This window comes from Pseudophryne corroboree, chromosome 3, assembly GCF_028390025.1.
Source record: "Pseudophryne corroboree isolate aPseCor3 chromosome 3, aPseCor3.hap2, whole genome shotgun sequence".
NCBI lineage: Eukaryota > Metazoa > Chordata > Amphibia > Anura > Myobatrachidae > Pseudophryne > Pseudophryne corroboree.
The window spans coordinates 190712693-190730607 of NC_086446.1; the positions used below are offsets into that span (position 1 = coordinate 190712693).

Sequence of the window (17915 nt, forward strand, 5' to 3'; positions counted from 1 at the left end):
CACATTGGAGCAAAGCTTTTATGTTTTGGACCGTTTTCTGTGCATTCTACCCCACAATGACCATGTTACTTCACAATTGTATTATCTGTTATCACGACATGACTTTGTCACTGTAAACATTCACTATATTTGAGCAGCTGCTATTTATCTTACACAAAGTTACAATGCACAACACAAATAAACATTATGACTATTATTAACATAGGCGTGCGCAGCTAATTTTATTAGGGGGTGCACCGCAGGAGGGGCGTGTCTAGAATCGCCTGTTAGGCGTCTCTAGCACTGCCTTTTGGGCATGTCTAGCACTATTTTACATTCTCTCAGTAAAATCACATAGCTTAATCTAATTTCTCTCTGGTTCCTAATGATAACGAAGATATAATACACCCCAGAGAAATAAAATGAAACCAGACGGTACTGTCTGTCTGCTACGCCATAACCCTGAGCCCTAGCTGCCACTGCACTGTATCACTGTTTACACTTCCCCAACCTATCCCTGACCCAGTGGCGTAACTAGCGAGTGGTGAGCCGAGGTGCATATGCACCCCCCTCACCCCCCCCCTCCACATCTACACCCTATTTTTGAGAGGGCCAATCTGTAAAGTATGGGAGATTTAGGGGGCGTCTCTCCTAATTTCTAAATCCCGCTCCTCACTGACCGAAGCCCTCCTGCAGCGGCATCCATTTGAAACATGGCGCCGGCTGTCAGCCTATCAAAGCTTGCGGTCCGGCAGCCAATCAAGAGCCGCCGCGGACGGTCCGCGAGCTCTGTTTGGCTGGCAGCCGACCCCAAATTTAGAACGGACATGCACGGGATCGATCTGCATGTGAGGAGGGGGCTGGACATGATTAGGGGGTGACTGTGCGCACCAGGAACCCCCTGTGCGCACACCTATGATTATTAATAAAGAATATCGCGTAGAAATGTAAACCGTTACCTGTGCTATGTAATGTTCTGTTATATAAAGGAATTAATTATACTTTTTTCTGTGTAGCATACTCATTATGTAATATGGTGTTTGTTTTATTGCAGATGTGCAAGTGACTGGATCCCGGTCCATCAGCGGCAAGGTCAGGAGGAGGCGCACAGTGTTCAGCTGATTCCACTTGGATTTATTACTTAAAACTTTTGAATCAAACCCTTATCCAGGCATCTCACTGAGGGAGAAGCTGTCCCATCTCACAGGGGTGCATGAATCCAGAATCCAGGTCTGGTTCCAGAACAGAAGAGCCAGGAAGAATAAAATGAAGGAGCCAGAAGAGGAGAATTCTCCTGAACACATGGAATGGCGGCAGTGTGTCCAGCTCCCTCAGCTCAGTGAGACCCAACATAAAAGAGAAGTCTATCAAATAGGACACGCTGAAAAACATGGACACATCCACAACAACTATGCATTTCCTTTCCATCTGCTGAGCCACTTACATATGAGCGGTGTTGTCGGTTCCCAAAATCACAATTATGGGTGGCCAAAACATTGCCAAGCAACAACTAAAGTCGTATCTGAAGACCCTACTGCACGGCATTACTATCCGCATATGCAGCATGGTTCCAGCAGTCACCTACAACAGCCCACCTTCTGTTCTGATTACTCTACAGACTCTACAGTCTTTGCCAACTCACCGGGACCTGTTGTTGGTGTAACACAGGAATTGTCCTTACAGGACATCTTGGAAGAGTTCCAGCCATGCTGTGCAGATGTCGCCAACACCTTCTCCGATCTTACCAGTGACCTGGTCTAATGATTTCCTTATTCACTGACATCTTTCTTCTTGTTCCTGCCAATCACCATCTGAGCAATAACTGGTTATAAACTGAGACATGACTGCCCACTGAGCATCACCTTCAGTGATATGGATGGGAATATTGTCCTGCACTAATATGTGACCTTACACAGCAACTGTGAAAGATTATGGAAAATACTACATCTGCAGCCAGAGACCATGGGATCATGGCTATATTCCAATTAAAAAATTTTAAGACTGTATACTTTATTGATACTATATATACATTACATGTTGTGTAAACGGTACTGTTGATGATTTTCTAACATTACAAATTGTGTTTTTATTTATTTTTCCTTTCATTATTTCACCTTATTTTCTCCTCAGCAATAAAGATTTGTACATTAAACCTTCTTTGTGAATGTAATCATTATACAGTTATGAACACTTTGTAGTATGGTTTGAAGAAAATAGATTATTAATGTTAAAAACATACCAATTAGTTACATTACTAAGCAATTGATTAGCTAATAGCACATAAATAATTAAGTCTCCTTAGAACCCTTATAGTAACCCCTACCTAAAATCTCCTAACCAAACGTAACTACTGCTCTAAACGATGGTAATCCTGGTGCACCTAATGTACATAGGTATAAGGAAATGTGCTGTATAGTCTCTTACTGTATGGGCTGTAACACACACTCCGGTTTTTCCCGGATGGCAAAAAGCCGGACAAAGTTTGTCCGGCTTTTTGCCATCCGGGAGAAACCGGCAGTGTCTGTCACACAGGACGGCTTTGAGCCGTGAGTGATGCTGTGCGCATGCGCAGCATCAGACACGGCTGCAGAAGAAACCGTTGTGTGTGAAAGCTCCCCTTCACACACACGGTTCACTGGCTCCAAGGACGGCCCGGCGGCCGCCCGGCCGCCGGACCTTCCAGTGGTGAGACCCGGCTGCAACCCGGTAGCCGGGCCGGGGCCGTGCAGTGTGAAGGGACCCTACCCCTCACACTGTTAACTACAATGCCGGCACGGGAAAAAGCCGTCCGGCTTTTTCCCGGCCGGCAACAACCGTGTAGTGTGTTTTAGCCCTAAGTCTTGACTATAAACCTCCACGAATTATTGACTAACGCACATGTGTCAATATTAATGTACAAAACATGTTCATTAACTGTACTAAGGGGCAAATTCAGTAAGGATTGCAAAAATTACAAATTAGCAAAAGCAAAATTGTAAAAGCACGCCCAAACGGAAAAACAGCAACACTAATTTAATTTAACAAAAATAAGGTGGCCTTGTGAAATGTGCAAATATTGCGAAAACCATCCTAATAATCGCAATTTTTGCGTACATGTTTCTGATGTTGCATTTTTTGCTAACAGTGTTTTTTCCTTAAAAATTGCACAACCTACTTTCCTGCACCCAAATTAAAGTAACTACTCAACAATTGTAAATCAATTCAATCATCACTTAATTGGTCAAATGATCTTGTGGTAATTTAGCAATTATTATCTTAAAGACACCATAGTGTTTTTCTTCAAACATTGACTAATGCCGATAACTGTGTAAAAATATATTTAACTAGAGAGAGTGTGAATTTTCTAGCCTCTAAACCCTATACAACAGCAATTATTGGTATATGTTTTAACACACTTTTTTTGGAGTAAAAATATTTTAATTCGGAAACAACAGTAACATTTTTATATAAAAAAAAATAGTGTCTCTTTGATTGTGCAGTGGTCAAACATTACATATTATTGTTTCTTTGCTTTTATTTGCATACCTTACTTTAAGGAATTATGTGTAAATATTTGCTTCAATAAGTATACAAATGGAGCAGAATTTGCAAAACTTGAAAATAAAAAGATGGTGTTGCTGTTCTTCAACATATGTTTATGTGTGTAGCATACAAATAAAATTTACAAAATAAAAAAAATATATGTGGGTATGTTTTGTTTAACAAAAAAATGTTGGTTGTTTAAAAAAAATTGTTAGGAAGCTAAATGTCATTCAGCAGATACTACTAAGCAAAATGCTTGTAAAGGTTATTTTACATTTGCTTCTATCAAATAGTGTGGTTGTCAAACCTCGATTGTTAGTAAGTGTAAACACAAATCGGTTAGTAACCTATATTTTCACAAATCAACATGTGTTACAGAGTTAAACAATACCTTACATGTTTCTAAGTTTTAATACAGCTGAATTAAATGATTTGTGGTCTGAGGTGTGAGATTCTACAGCTGGGTGTAATGAAGCAATTATTGCAGTATACATGCAATCTGCAACTGAGGTCAGCTTGTGCAGATTTTAAGGTAGACCTGTAGTCACTCAGAAACTGCACATCAGAAATGTGCGATCTGTTGTAAAATTGCGAATGCACCGCCCACCGACCATCAGCATACGCCCACAACATGCCCCGCAACATGCCCCTGATCGTAGCTTTTGCGAGTCCAGCCCTTTAGTACACGCCTACTTTTCGTAGTGCATACGCAGTTTTTGCTAAATCTCAGAAATTGTTTTTTTTCTCAGTTTTTGCTATTTAAGTTGCAGAATTTGCGTTTTTAAGCTTTTTTTTTGCAAATTTTGCTGATTTGCGATCCTTGCTGAATTAGGCCCTAAATCTGGCAATTAAAAAGGAACGAGAGACTGTATAGGATAGAGTGAATATAAGCACTCTGTTTGTTATGTAGCTAAGCTAGCTGGATCTGGTTTTTGTGTTGATATTAGTAAATAGGTTGTTGACGTTTGTCAATCAAATAGGTATCCAATGAGAAGAGGTTAGGTAGGCGGGTTATATTAGTTTCTTTAAGTGAGGGCTGAGGAATTCAAATTCCTCTTTCCATTTTGTGATCCCCGGACTGGTAAAGTATTTGGTATCACTCATAGGTGTTTCAGTATTGTCAGATATATTTGAATTTTATTATTCCTATCTATTTATAATTTAATTTCTGTTACTTAGCTAATATATTTAATTTGTTTACTTTGTTGATAAAATAATTTTTCAGTCAGCTTTCATTTGGTGGTTTCATTTGTGAGGTTTTCAAATTACCTCAGCTGCCAGCATGCCACGTCCCCACCGCATGAGCCCCCTCCTCGCCACTTAGTTGAGGCTGCTAGACCTCTCCTGTCAGCCGCTGCTTCTCCGGCTGTGAGGGGAACGGGTCGCACGGTCCCCAGCACCCGCCCTGCTCCAGCCACGGCTGCGGCGGGCAGTCACCCGCCTCCCTCTCCCTCAGTGCTGCGGGGGAGATTTGCCAGGTGTAGATTTGATGGGGGGTTTGTTTGGTATCCCCCCACCTCCCCCCCCCTCCCCCATTGCAAACACAGGCAGCTGGCAGTGCGCAGTCCACACAGGCATCTTGGTCCCCGTATTTCAGCCAAGGAGCGCAGCAGCATATGGGGCATTTTCCTGTTGCAGCGCAGCAACAGTTTTTTAATTCCCAATTTCCACAGCAGTCAGGTCAATTTAATCAACAGTATGGGTTCCCGCAGTTTACGCACTTCCCGTCGGTTCTGCAGGCATGTAATCAATATGGTCATTGGTTGCAGCCTGTACCTAATCAATTTATAAGCGCGCAGCAGGTGAGACTACCACCACTGCCCCAAGCTCCGCCACCGGCGGAGAATATTCAGCCCATACACTCTCAAACATGGGCGCCAACGGTTGCATCTGGCGTGCAGGACAGTGCTGGGCAAGCGGGGATTAACGCTGTTTTTTCGAGCCGCAGGTTTTACCCTCATACAGTTTTGGCAGACGCATCGACAGCTGGTGAAGTCGCTCACGATCTACAATCATCGCATTAAGTCGCGGCGGGAGTGTCGCGCAACGAGGGACAGGAAGTCGCAGGAGAGGTCGATGCAGGTCCTTCTACATCTGGAACGGGTGAAAAAAAAAATGTAGATGTTCAGCTTAGCGCAATTTTATCTCATACTGACGAATCATCTGATTCGTCTAGTTCATTGGAGAATTTGCGTTAATTTATGCGGACATTTGTTCAACATCTATGGGGAAAGTGTAAGGGTTCAAAGGCAGGGCGTAGTGTAGCTGGCAGCTCGGCTCCAGATGCGACAGGCGATAGTGTGCATTGTGCGAATACAGCAATATTGAGAGGAGTTAGGTCTAAGGTGAGGGAGCAAATAAAGAAGGGACATTTCGTGGATATGTTCGCAATTACGCACGACGCATAAAAAGCTTTGGATACAGCGAAGGCTGGGGGGTGGGCGGCCGAAGAGTCAAGGAGGAGTTATCCTAATTGGCTTGCGGGAATGTATATATTTGCGGCCTGTTATATAGAATCTCGTCCATCAGAGTTTTTGAACGTCCTTAAGTATTTACATCTTATACATAATATGTTTTTGACGGCTAGGCACAATGTTTGGCGTCAGTATGATGAATTATTTAGGAAGAAACAAGAAGGTCAGAGAATGTTAAGTTTAGGATTTAAAGACGTGGAGGTATGGTTGGAAGTAACTCAAAGTAATAGGCCTTTCTCGGAGTTGACACAGCAGGAAGAGGGAAATGTTACAACTGTCGATACAGGCACGGGGAACAACTGTCGATATAGGCACGTCTGTATGCTGTGTGGCGGAGGTCATGCAGCAAAGGATTGCAACAGGCCCACAACTCAGTCAGTGGGTAGAGGGGAACACAGAGCCGTTCCTAGGTAAATCAGAGTCACCAGTAAATGTTGAAGTTTTGGAGCGATGGTTAGGCCGCTATCCTCTCAGGGAGGAGGTGGCATTCTTATTGCAAGGTTTTAAGTTCGGTTTTAAATTGCCAGTCATTATGCCGGTATTAGTTTTAGCCAGAAAGTATCTTAAATCAGCTAGAGATTTCCCAGAAGTCGTAAGAGCTAAGATTACTGCTGAGGTTGGTTTAGGGCGTATGTGTGGCCCTTTTAAAAGTCCGCCTTTAGTTGATTTTGTGTTTCACCATTGGGTGTAGTTCCAAAGAAGGAGCCAGGACAATTTTGGATAATTCAGCACCTTTCCTACCCGGAGGGAGGCTCAATAGACGGGGCTCTGGACCCTCCTTTGTGTAGCGTGAAATATCAGTCTTTTGAAGAAGCTGTTTCTATGGTTCAAGGTTTTGGTTTGGGCGCTTTGTTGGCAAAAGTGGATATAGAATTGACTTTTAGATTGTTGCTGCTGCATCCGGATTCGATTAAGTATATGGGTTTCAAGCTAGATGGTCAGTTTTCTGTCGATAGGTGTTTGCCTATGGGTTGTTCAGTTTCATGTTCTTATTTTGAATGTTTTAGTTCATTTCTGCAGTGGTGTGTACAGGCGGGCACCGGACAGACAGGAGTCGCTCATTATTTGGATGATTTTTTTGTTGGCAGGTCCTGCAGGTAGCTCATTGTGCCATGAATTGCTTTTTTCGGTTCAAGCTCTTTTTTCAGTTATGGGTGTACCTATAGCTAAGGAAAAAACAGAGGGGCCTGTGACCCGTTTATCTTATCTGGGTATAGAAATCGATACTGAGGCAGGCCTTTGTAGATTGCCAGCAGAAAAAGTAAGTCATTTAAGGAGTTTATTGGAAAATGTTATTTCCGCAAAAAAAGATGACTTTGAAACAGGTCCAATCACTTCTTGGGTTACTGAATTTTTGATGTAGGGTCACTCCGATGGGAAGGGTTTTCAGTCGTAGGCTGGAAAGAGCTACCGCAGGGGTTAAGAAATTGCACCATTTTATACGGATTTCATTAGAATTGAAAGAAGATGGTAAGGTTCGGTTGTAATTTTTGAGAGTGTTTAATGGGGTTCGCATTTGGGTGCATGAGGAAGTAAACAACCGTGAACTGCAATTTTTTACAGATGCATCAGGGTCATTAGGTTTCGGTGCATATTTTGAGGGTGAGTGGTGTGCGGAAGCTTGGCCTGAGGAATGGCGTAAAAAGGGGCTTACTGATGGTATGCTTTTACTTGAGCTGTTTCCAAACATTGTTGCAGTTGAGATCTGGGGCTATAAGCTCGGTAATCAAAGGATTTTGTTCTGGTGCGATAATTTGGGGGTAGTTCAAGCAATCAACAATCAAAAGTCTTCATGTTCACATGCGCTGAAGTTGTTGAGGCATTTAACCCTTAGGTGTCTGCAGAAGAATATAGAGTTGAATGCTAGGCATGTGCCTGGGGTTGAGAACAAGATAGTGGATGCTTTGTCTCATTTTCAATGGGATAGATTTAGAGCATTAGCTCCAGCAGCTAGATTGGAGGGTTTGTCATGTTCTAAATTTGTATGGCAGATCATCAAACCTGCATGAAAGCTTAAGCGTTGAAGGCATTGGCCCCTGGAACGTTGAGATCGTATTCTGCAGCTTGGAATGATTGGCAGGCGTACATGAATTCCGACTGTAGGGGTAAGAGTGTACAGGATGCTATGTTGGAGTTTGTATGGTTATGGCATGAGAGGGGTCGTTCTAAAGTGGCTATGTCAGGTGCCTTGGCAGGAATTTCGTACTTTTCACGTTTAGAAGGGTTGATCGACCCAACTAAGGCCCTCATTCCGAGTTGTTCGCTCGCAAGCTGCTTTTAGCAGCATTGCACACGCTAAGCCGCCGCCTACTGAGAGTGAATCTTAGCTTAGCAGAATTGCGAACGAAAGATTCTCAAAATTGCGAATAGAAATTTCTTAGCAGTTTCTGAGTAGCTCGACACTTACTCTGCCACTGCGATCAGTTCAGTCAGTTTCGTTCCTAGTTTGACGTCACAAACACACCCAGCGTTCGCCCAGCCACTCCCCCGTTTCGCCAGCCACTCCCGCATTTTTCCCAGAAACGGCAGTGTTTTTTCACACACACCCATAAAACGGCCAGTTTCCGCCCAGAAACACCCACTTCCTGTCAATCACACTCCGATCACCAGAACGAAGAAAATTCCTCGTAATGCCATGAGTAAAATACCTAACTGTTGAGTAAAATAACTAAGCGCATGCCCTCTGCGAACATTGCGCATGCGCAGTAAGCGACTAATCGCAAAATAGAGAAAATCGTCAACGAGCGAACAACTCGGAATGAGGGCCTAAATCCTTTATTCTGTCAAAAGCACTGAGGGGGTGGGCTAAAGAACAAGTAAATGTAAGCGATGAGCCTAGGCCAATTGACATCGGGCTGTTGAAAGATTTAATTATTGCTGTTTCGGGTATTGCGATAGGAGATTTTGAGGTTAACCTTTTTAGTTTAGCATTTGCAGTAGCCTTTTTCGGTGCTTTAAGAGTAGGTGAGTTAGTTGCAAAGAGCAAAAGTTCAGTTGATACAGGTATATTGTTGAATAATGTAGTAGTTAGGAACGGTTCCGGTATGAATGGTCGACCACTGTTGGTCGACATTGGCATGGTGGACATGGACAAATGGTCGACGCATGAAAAGGTCGACATGAGTTTTTTTTTACTGTTTTTGGTGTCATTTTCTGCGTAAAGTGACGGGGAACCCCAATTAGTGCACCGCGTCCCCTCGCATGGCTCGCTTCGCTCGCCATGCTACGGGCAAGGTGCCTCGCTACGCTGCCGCTGTGCTTGGCACACAGATTACCATTCCCAATCGTAGTCCACGTGGATTGTAAAGTATGGAAAAGTTCCCCAAAAGAAAAAGAAATGTGAAAAACTCATGTCGACCTTTTCATGTGTTGACATTTCATGTGTCGACAATTTCCATGTGTAGACCATTTCAATGTCGACCAATAGTTGTCGACCTAATGACTGTCGACCATAACATGGTCGCCATCCGAACGGATACCGTTAGGAACAATAAGCTCCTTATTAAAATACATTGGTCCAAAACGGATCAGCTTGGGAAAGGTAAATGGATTTCTGTTTCTATGCATTTGGAGCCGAGCATTTGCCCAGTAAGATTAGCAGAGGCTTACGGACGGATTCATCCGGAAGGGGGGAACAATGGTTGGTCCATAGCGATCTTAATCCTTTATCTAAATTTCAATTTGCAAGTATTGTCAATAGGTGTTTAATAGCATTGGACCTTCTATTAGAGAGTTACGGGACACATTCTTTTAGGATAGGAGCAGCAACTTGCGCGGCATCGACAGGTTTTTCCAAAGACGAGATTAAGAGGTTAGGGCGGTGGAAGTCAGATGCTTACAAGGGCTATGTTAGAGGTGATAAGTTGCATTCATAGAGGCATCCTGAGAGTTTGTAATTTGGGAAACCCAGGGCCATAAGCTACCCGCCGTTAAAGGGGGATTGGAGTTCTTTTCACCTTTTTCCTCACAACATTTTTGAGGTTTGATGTTGTTCACCTCCATCTGGGTCGCCTAAACAACTACGTTTTTCTCCTTCCCTGTTTAGCGGTGTTGTGGAATCATAATATTAAAGTTTTCTTTGTTTTTGCTGTTTTTTTCTGAAGTTTTTTTTACATTATCAAGCCGGGTGTGGATTGTGGGTCATTCATATGTGTATTGGGCCAGTAGGTACAAGACATCAAAAGGTGGGTACACACTGGAAAGATATATCTGCAGATCAATTGATCTGCAAATATATCTATGGACAGATCGGGCAGTGTGTTAAGCATACACACTGCCCGATCCACTGGGGACAGACGTCATGAACTGGGCGGGCGTGTACACACGCCCGCCCAGTTCAGCTGTCAATCACTGCCGGCCGCCGCAGCATGTGTACAGGCGGGCGGCCGACTGCCATACACACACAGCGACGCGCCAATATATTGCTAGATATATTGGCCGTCGGCTGTGCTGCGGGGCCGACACGATACATCTGTGAACAACGGAGTTCACAGACGTATCGGCCGTACACACTGGCCGACGGACCCGCAATATATCGGCCGTTCAAGAGAACGGCCGATATATCGGCCAGTGTGTACGGGCCTTAAGTCGTTCCCTTTTGAAGTGAGGTGGATAGGTTTAAGGGGAATGAGATGGAGCAATTTATTGAGTGTACTCTGGGATTTTGAAGAGAAGTGGGGTGCCCCCGATTGTTTGTTCATACATTTAGGGGCAATGATTTAGGTACTTGTAAGGGTATCGAACTAATTAACAGCATAAAGAGGGATTTTCAATTAATTACGGAGCATTGGCCGTTGGTTTAGGTTGTGTGGTCAGAAGTGGTACCGCGTAGATTTTGGAGGGGCACCCAAGGGGGAGCGGCTTTGCATAAGGTGAGAAAGAAGCTCAATACCGCGACCTCCAGATATGTTATTAGTTTAGGGGGGAAAGTTGTTAAGCACCCAGATCTGCGTTATGAGAGGGTAAATTTGTATAGATCAGATGGGGTGCATTTGTCTGAGAGTGGTTTGGAGTTATTTGTCACAGCATTATTGAAGGGTTTAAAGGAAGTTTGAAGTTTATGTTTGTGGTGGCAGTTTCGTAGTCTAGATCCTTCGAATTTGGCGGAAAGCAGTGCTATTCGGCGGCTCATTTTAGCGCAGCAGTGCTTGGCTAGCATTTCCCCTTTCAGAAAAGGTGAGCCGGTCACTACCTCAGGGGAGGACCAGGTCACCATCTTAAGGAGGGACCAGCACTGTGCTAATTAAAGGGAGATGTATCTACCCAGGACGGATTGCGCATTTGTTTTGTTTAAAGATTCAAAAGTTTTAAGCCATGGCCGAGTTGGCACTGCTTTTTTCGCCACCGGTGATTAATATTTTCAATTCTGATTGGAATTTAATAAATTTGGCTGTGACCTCCATTTTTTTCCAATTTATACAGTTGTCCGTATCATTATTTCTAAGTATATGGTTCTAGTTGCATAATTATAAAACATATGGGTGACTTATTAACTCTGAGAGTGTGCAGACAGCATTTCCCTGATTTGCATTCTCACCAGACAGACATGTAGCCTAGACAGATACACATTTGCTGTACACTGGCACTGCCTTACATCCAGAAGGTGTGAAGTGTGTGAAGGCTATATAAATGACAATAGAGGCCAGTAGCTAAATTGTCCCTAAATAAACTGTTACACTGATGGAGGCAATGTGGTAAAGAAAACCCATTTTATTTGCATCATTATACATGTCTTTCCGAGAGGATGCATGTAAAAAAAAGGTATTTACCCATATGAAATAAATCTGGAATTCGCTGTGGCTGCACAAAAGCGTCAGTCTAGCTGTCATGTCATACTTTACTTAATAAAATGGGATATAAAAAAATACAGACTTTTCTACAAAGCTTGATTGAGAGTTGTTTCACTTGATTATACATAATCACACATTTTGTTTCTAATAAGAATCTCAAGGACTATGGATATATATTTGTTATATTTTAACATAAAGGCTTTTCTCGAAATAAATAATCAAATTTAGCAACTACTTGTTGGCTCAGATCTATTTAATTAGGTGCTGTATCCCTGCACATAACAAATAATTTCCTCTCAGGAATACCCTGCATATAGAAACTTCCCAGTGGTGCTTAATAATGCATACAGCAATACATATACATAAATAATATTTATTTTGATAAAATCAATGGTATTAAACTTCCCGCGGGTATATACAATAATTTACCACAAATTGTCACTGTATTAAACAAGTATTAGTGCTAAACATAAACAGCCATCCTACATCAGCTTCTGAGAGGACACGTGTGTGCCAACAAAAACAGTCTTCACCTTCAATAGCAACAAGCCTTGTGTTAGCAGTGGGACGCGCCGGCTCCCGGTCGTTGCTAGGCAATGGGGCCAGCGCGCTACTTCCGCCTCTGGTTCCCCGGCTGGTTGCATGGCAACCAGGGATGCCAGGCAGCCACTCTGCACAACGCTCCCGGCGGTAGCTAAGCGCCCGGGACGCTGTGCGCCGCGCGCCCAGAAGCAGCTGGCGCAATCATGTCCTGGGGGCTGGGCTGCCTGACTGGTCTGTCAGGCTTTTTAAGGGCGTCAGACCAAGGCAGCCCCGCCGGTGATAGCTTCTGGTGGAGCTGCTTCCTGTCCTGGAGTGTCTCAATTCTGTTACCCTGTTATCCTGAGATCCTGTTGTTCTGAGTCCAGAGTCCCGGTGTCTGGAACCTGTCTTTTGGAATCTTTCCAGCCTTCCAGTTCTGTGTGCCAGTGCCTGTGGCCTTGGAGTTCCTGTTAACCTGTGTGCATCTGTATCGGTGTTGTGAGTAGCGGCTTTGCCGCACCTTGCGGCCTCGGCTGCGTTGTTCTCTTTCTTTGCTTTAACGTTGTTGCGGAGGTGTCCGCTATCATTGTCCTCGCCAAAATATGACGGTGTCGTGTTTGGCGTCCGAACAGTGTCTCTTTAGTTATAGTTTGTTTCGGCGGCTGTGCCGCACTTGCTTTTGTTATTGTATTCAGTAGTTTCCCCTATCTCTGTGATTCTGTCTTAGTTAGAGGTTCCCCTTGTTCTCTCTCCGTCTCGGGTTACGCCTTGTCTCCAATTAAGACCGGGGGGCCATCGGAGTTGGGCAGACCTAATCCGCCCTTCAAACGCGGCTGCTGTGGGCTGAAGAAAACATAGTCTCGCAGGCGTAATCCGACCACGTGGGGGAGACAACGGAGTCAGGGGTTCTGTAGGGGTTACTGCTGAACTCAGTTCTAACTGCAACATCATGTTCCTGTACAGGGCCGGTTCTAAGGTTTGTGGCGCCCCGGGCAAAATATGGGGGGGCGTGGCTTCAATTGGGGGCGTGGTCAACACGCTGAAAGAAAAAATAAAAATAAATAAAAAGAATACTTACCATCCCCGTTCCTGATCCAGACCCCCTCCGCCGGCGGCGCCGATCTTCTGCTCTCCTCTCTTCGATCTATGGGAGAGACGTTAATACGTCTCTTCCATAGAACAGCATAGACAGTAGAGGTCAATTATGACCCCCTAGTGTCTGTGCCACTATGCTGTGCGGTGCGCGATGACGTCATCGCGCATCGCACAGCAAAGGTCCTCTAGACGAAGGGAAACTAGACCGTAGCGTCTAGTTTCCCTTCATGGAGAGGACCTTTGCTGTGCGGTGCGCGATGACGTCATCGCGCACCGCACAACTAAGGTCCTCTCCATGAAGGGAAACTAGACGCTACGCGTCTGGTTCCCTTCAAAGCAGGGGGCACAGCAGGGCACTGCGGGGGGCACAGTGGCGGTTCTTGCCCTGGTGCGGCGCCCTCCGGAAGGCGGCGCCCCGGGCAAAAGTACCGCTTGCCCGTGGCAAGAACCGCCACTGTTCCTGTACTTGGAGCTTATCCACCCTGTCTCTAGAGTACCAAGTACAGTGAACGTATCACCTTGGTTCAACTCCCAGCTCAGGAAGCTTCGTCGGGCCAAGTAGGAGGCATACAGCAGCGGGGACAGGGCCATGTACAAACAAGCCAGGAAATCCCTGACACGCGGAATCAGGCTGGCTAAAAACCGATTCCTCAACAAACTGACAACCTTTCAGCCAACGACCCCGCGTCAGTTTGGAGAGGTATGCAAGCCATAACCAGCTACAAGAAAACCCGAAATTCCACTGTCATGCACCAGGAACTGGCAGACGAGCTGAACAACTTTTACTGCAGATTTGAGAAGGAGGCCTACCCCTGTCCTGGGGGAAGCTGACCACCCTGTCCCTTGTCCTGCTCTCCACTCCCAGGCACTGCGGGTGGATCAGAAAGAGGTAGAAGGAATGTTCAGAAGGGTGAAACCTAGGAAAGCCATAGGCCGGATGGAGTATCACCATCTGCCGTAAAGAACTGTGCTGTTCAGCTCGCCTCCATCTTCTCCAGGATCTTCACATCCTCACTGTCAGCGTCCGGGGTCTTACCGGAACGCTGGGGCCGCGGGGCGGGCTTCATGGGCGGCTGGGCAGCGGCGGTGGAGGGCTGCGGCGCTGGGTTCAGGGGTACAGGCAGCGGTAATGGCGCTGAGGGGGTCCGCTCGTGGCGGCGGGATGTCGCTGCAGCGGCTCCCTCTCGCTAAACCGTTGCCTAGGAGACCAGGGGCAGTGAGCAGCATGTTGTCAGAAAAGGTCTGCATTACTGGGCGCCGTCATGTTGGAGACCAAGTTTCTGACATAATTCCTGTTCCTAGTTTTCCAGCCAATCCAGGGAGACTTCTTCCTATAAAAGGGGGCTGGTTTAGGACAGGGACGCCAGTGCTTCAAGTTACAACCCTGTTGTAGGTGCTTTAGCCTGTGCTCCCAGGATTCCTGCTATATTCTGGTACTTCTAACCCTGCTTTGCCAGTTCTCAGATGCTGCTGCAGTCTTGCCGTCCCTAGCCTGCTGCTGCCCGTGGAGACGCTCTTGGAAAACTCGGTTCAGTAAGACCCTTTGGCACGGACGACCCCGGGTCTCTTGCCTCGTCCTCCAAGCCACAGTCCGCAGATTCTTGCTTCCAGCCAAGTCCTCGAACCACCATTCACAGTCCTCAGCTCGTTATCTCCAGCTTCATCTTTCAAGCCACAGTCTACAGTTCTCAGTCTCCAGTCACGACCCAAACTACCGACCACAGTTCTCAGCTCCTCTACCGCAGTCTCATCTTATAAGTCACAGTCCACGGTTCTTGTCTTCAGCCTCGTTTTTACCCTCACTCACAGTTCCACAGTTCTTTGTCTACGACCACGTTCTCAAGTCACCGTTCACCAACCTCAGTTTTCTACCTCAGCTCTGTACATAATAAATTCTTTCCATTGACTCTCAAACCCCACCTACATCCTTCATTGCTCCGTGTCCCATGCAAAGGAACTATATCCAACCCCCTCATCTTGTTCTTCCACAGCCTGCTACCTCCTTGGGCAAATCTCAGCTGCCGGATCCCCAAACTTTGCTAGACGTGACACTCACTGGAGACGTGCAATGTTCCTTCCTGCTTTAAATGCTCAACAATCATCCCGGTTCCAAAGAACGCAGCTGCAAAAGACCTAAACTACAGGCCGATCTCACTAACATCTGTGGCAATGAAAGTGTTTGAACGGCTGGTGCTGAACCACCTGAGAGAAGCGACTAACATTCACCTAGACCCCTTGCAGTTCGCACACCGAGTGAACAGGAGTGTCCAGGACTCGGTTAACTTGGGGCTGCACTACATCCTACAGCACCTAAACTGACCAGGTTCTTAAGTGAGGGTCCTATTTGCAGGGACGTGCGGTGAGCTAAATGACTCATGAGGCACTGGCTAGCACCAGAGCCAGATTTACACGCAATATATGAGCCAAAGCGTACATCTGGGCATTATACACAGGTGCAGCAGTATAAACTCCTGGAAATTTGGTGCGTTTTGAACAGAGATGTGCGGAAAAGATAGTCAGGTGAGGCACTGCCTCCCCTGCCATAAACTTTTTACTCCAGAGTTTTGGCTATAAAAATTATTATAATAATGCAAAGAAGATATTTCAAACATATTCTTTATATTTTTCATATACTTTATACAGTCAAACCTCTGGCACAAATGTTAGTATGCGCACGTCATTGCCTATTTGTCGACTTCAGTTCACCATTCAACACAATCATCTCCAGTATCCTGCAAGCCAAACTCCTCTCCTTAGGGTTCCCAGAATCAACATGCTTTTGGATCATCGACTTCCTGACAGCAAGGAAACAGTTGGTGAAAGCAAAGTGTAGTGGGCGCACGATGGCTGCATTGTCAGGCAGCCATTTTTTTTAAGCGGCAGCGTGGGACATCACGCAACCGCCCCAAAAATGGTCCTGACCTGCCCCCGTTTTGGGCGGACCCATCCAGGCAATGTTGGTTTCCTCCCCCGCCCGCCATGCGGCCTGAAATGTCAATCATAATCTGGCCCCATCCTTCAAAGATGCGCCCGCAGATTAAAGGGTCACGCACAACGCAAGTGCGGTTGCGCAGATGGCACGAATGCTGCTGCTGCGTTGGAACGCACGGCTGCGTTCGCGTCTGAACAGACCACAAGGGGCGTTAATGTGGGCATTGTGTAAAAGGGGCACTGCCGTGTGTCATAACATAAATAAGGGACACTGCTATGTGGTGTAATGTGAATAAGATTGTGCTACTGTGCAACGTAATGTGAATTGGGGATACAATTGTGTGACCACGCCCATTTATTTTGAGACCACACCTCTTTGTGCATCGCACACACATAGTCCCTTTGTTTAGTAGGCACCGAGGAGGGGGGGGAAGGGGGGTGAGTTTCTCCACCTCCCTAAGACCGCTCTAAGCACTGGTATGAACTATATAGTTTTCATCCCATGCTCCTTAAAGGGGCATGATTTTTGCTTCCTTGACTAAAGTATGGTGAGGTATTTATAAGTGGGCCCTGCTATGCACCTGTATGCTGTACGTTTTTTTGCGACTATGGTGGAGTTATACTAAGCTTTGGAGAGTGATAATGTGGCGAGAGATAAAGTACCAGCCAATCAGCTCCTAACTGTCATAGTACAGTTTGTGTTTAAATCAGGATCTGATTGGTTGGTACTTTATCTCTCTCCATGTTCACTCTCCAAGGCTTAGTACATCTGCCTCTATTGGTTCTACTTGCACAGTGAACAGATATTGGGGGTAATTCTGAGTTGATCGCAGCAGGAACTTTGTTAGCAGTTGGGCAAAACCATGTGCACTGCAGGGGAGGCAGATATAACGTGCAGAGAGAGTTAGACTTGGGTGGGGTGTGTTCAATCTGCAATCTAAATTGCAGTGTAAAAATAAAGCAGACAGTATTTACCCTGCACAGAAACAAAATAACCCACCCAAATCTAACTCTCCCTGCACATGTTATATTTGCCTCCCCTGCAGTGCACATGGTTTTACCCAACTGCTAACAAAATGTCCTGCTGCGATCAACTTGGAATTACCCCCATTGAGAGGTATTTATCGATCATTTTTTTTTCCGGAGGCTTGTAATTGCCACATAATCCTATTGATTTTGCTCTACAGATCGCCAGATATATTATATAGTGTTATGATTGGTTAAACCCACAATCAACTGTTATGCGTGGCAATACAGTATATGGCTATTATAAACCTTTAAGTACTGTGTGTAAGGTGTATTTATGTATATTCGGGCAGAAAATTGCTAGGCATGCCTTCCTCTGGCTAATACTAAGCAGGGCGGATTTAGCGGTGAGGACGCCCCCAGGCACAACAGTTATGGCCATCCCCTTCCCCCCTTGCCTAATTTTATCATTTATATTGATTAGTTATGAGCTCTCATTTGATGATAGTTAATTGTAATAGAATAAAATAAAGCCACTATGACATTTTTTTTATTTCTAATTACTGTATGTATACATATTTACCAAGTAGGACAGCTGACAGGGGCAGCATGAGCATGTCCCACCAATTTACACTCC

The 17915-nt window shown here is 45.3% G+C and overlaps 1 protein-coding gene across 1 annotated transcript in view; it reads left to right on the forward strand.

The window, feature by feature from the left end:
• Positions 1 to 1101: 1101 nt before the first annotated feature.
• Positions 1102 to 17915, forward strand: part of LOC135057228 (uncharacterized) — a gene marked incomplete at its 5' end in the record, with an annotated part of 32269 nt that continues 15455 nt past the window's right edge. Inside the window, one exon of the mRNA XM_063963123.1 lies at positions 1102 to 1738. Within this exon, the coding sequence (XP_063819193.1) occupies positions 1102 to 1738 (637 nt within the window). The remainder of the gene's footprint in view (positions 1739 to 17915) is intronic.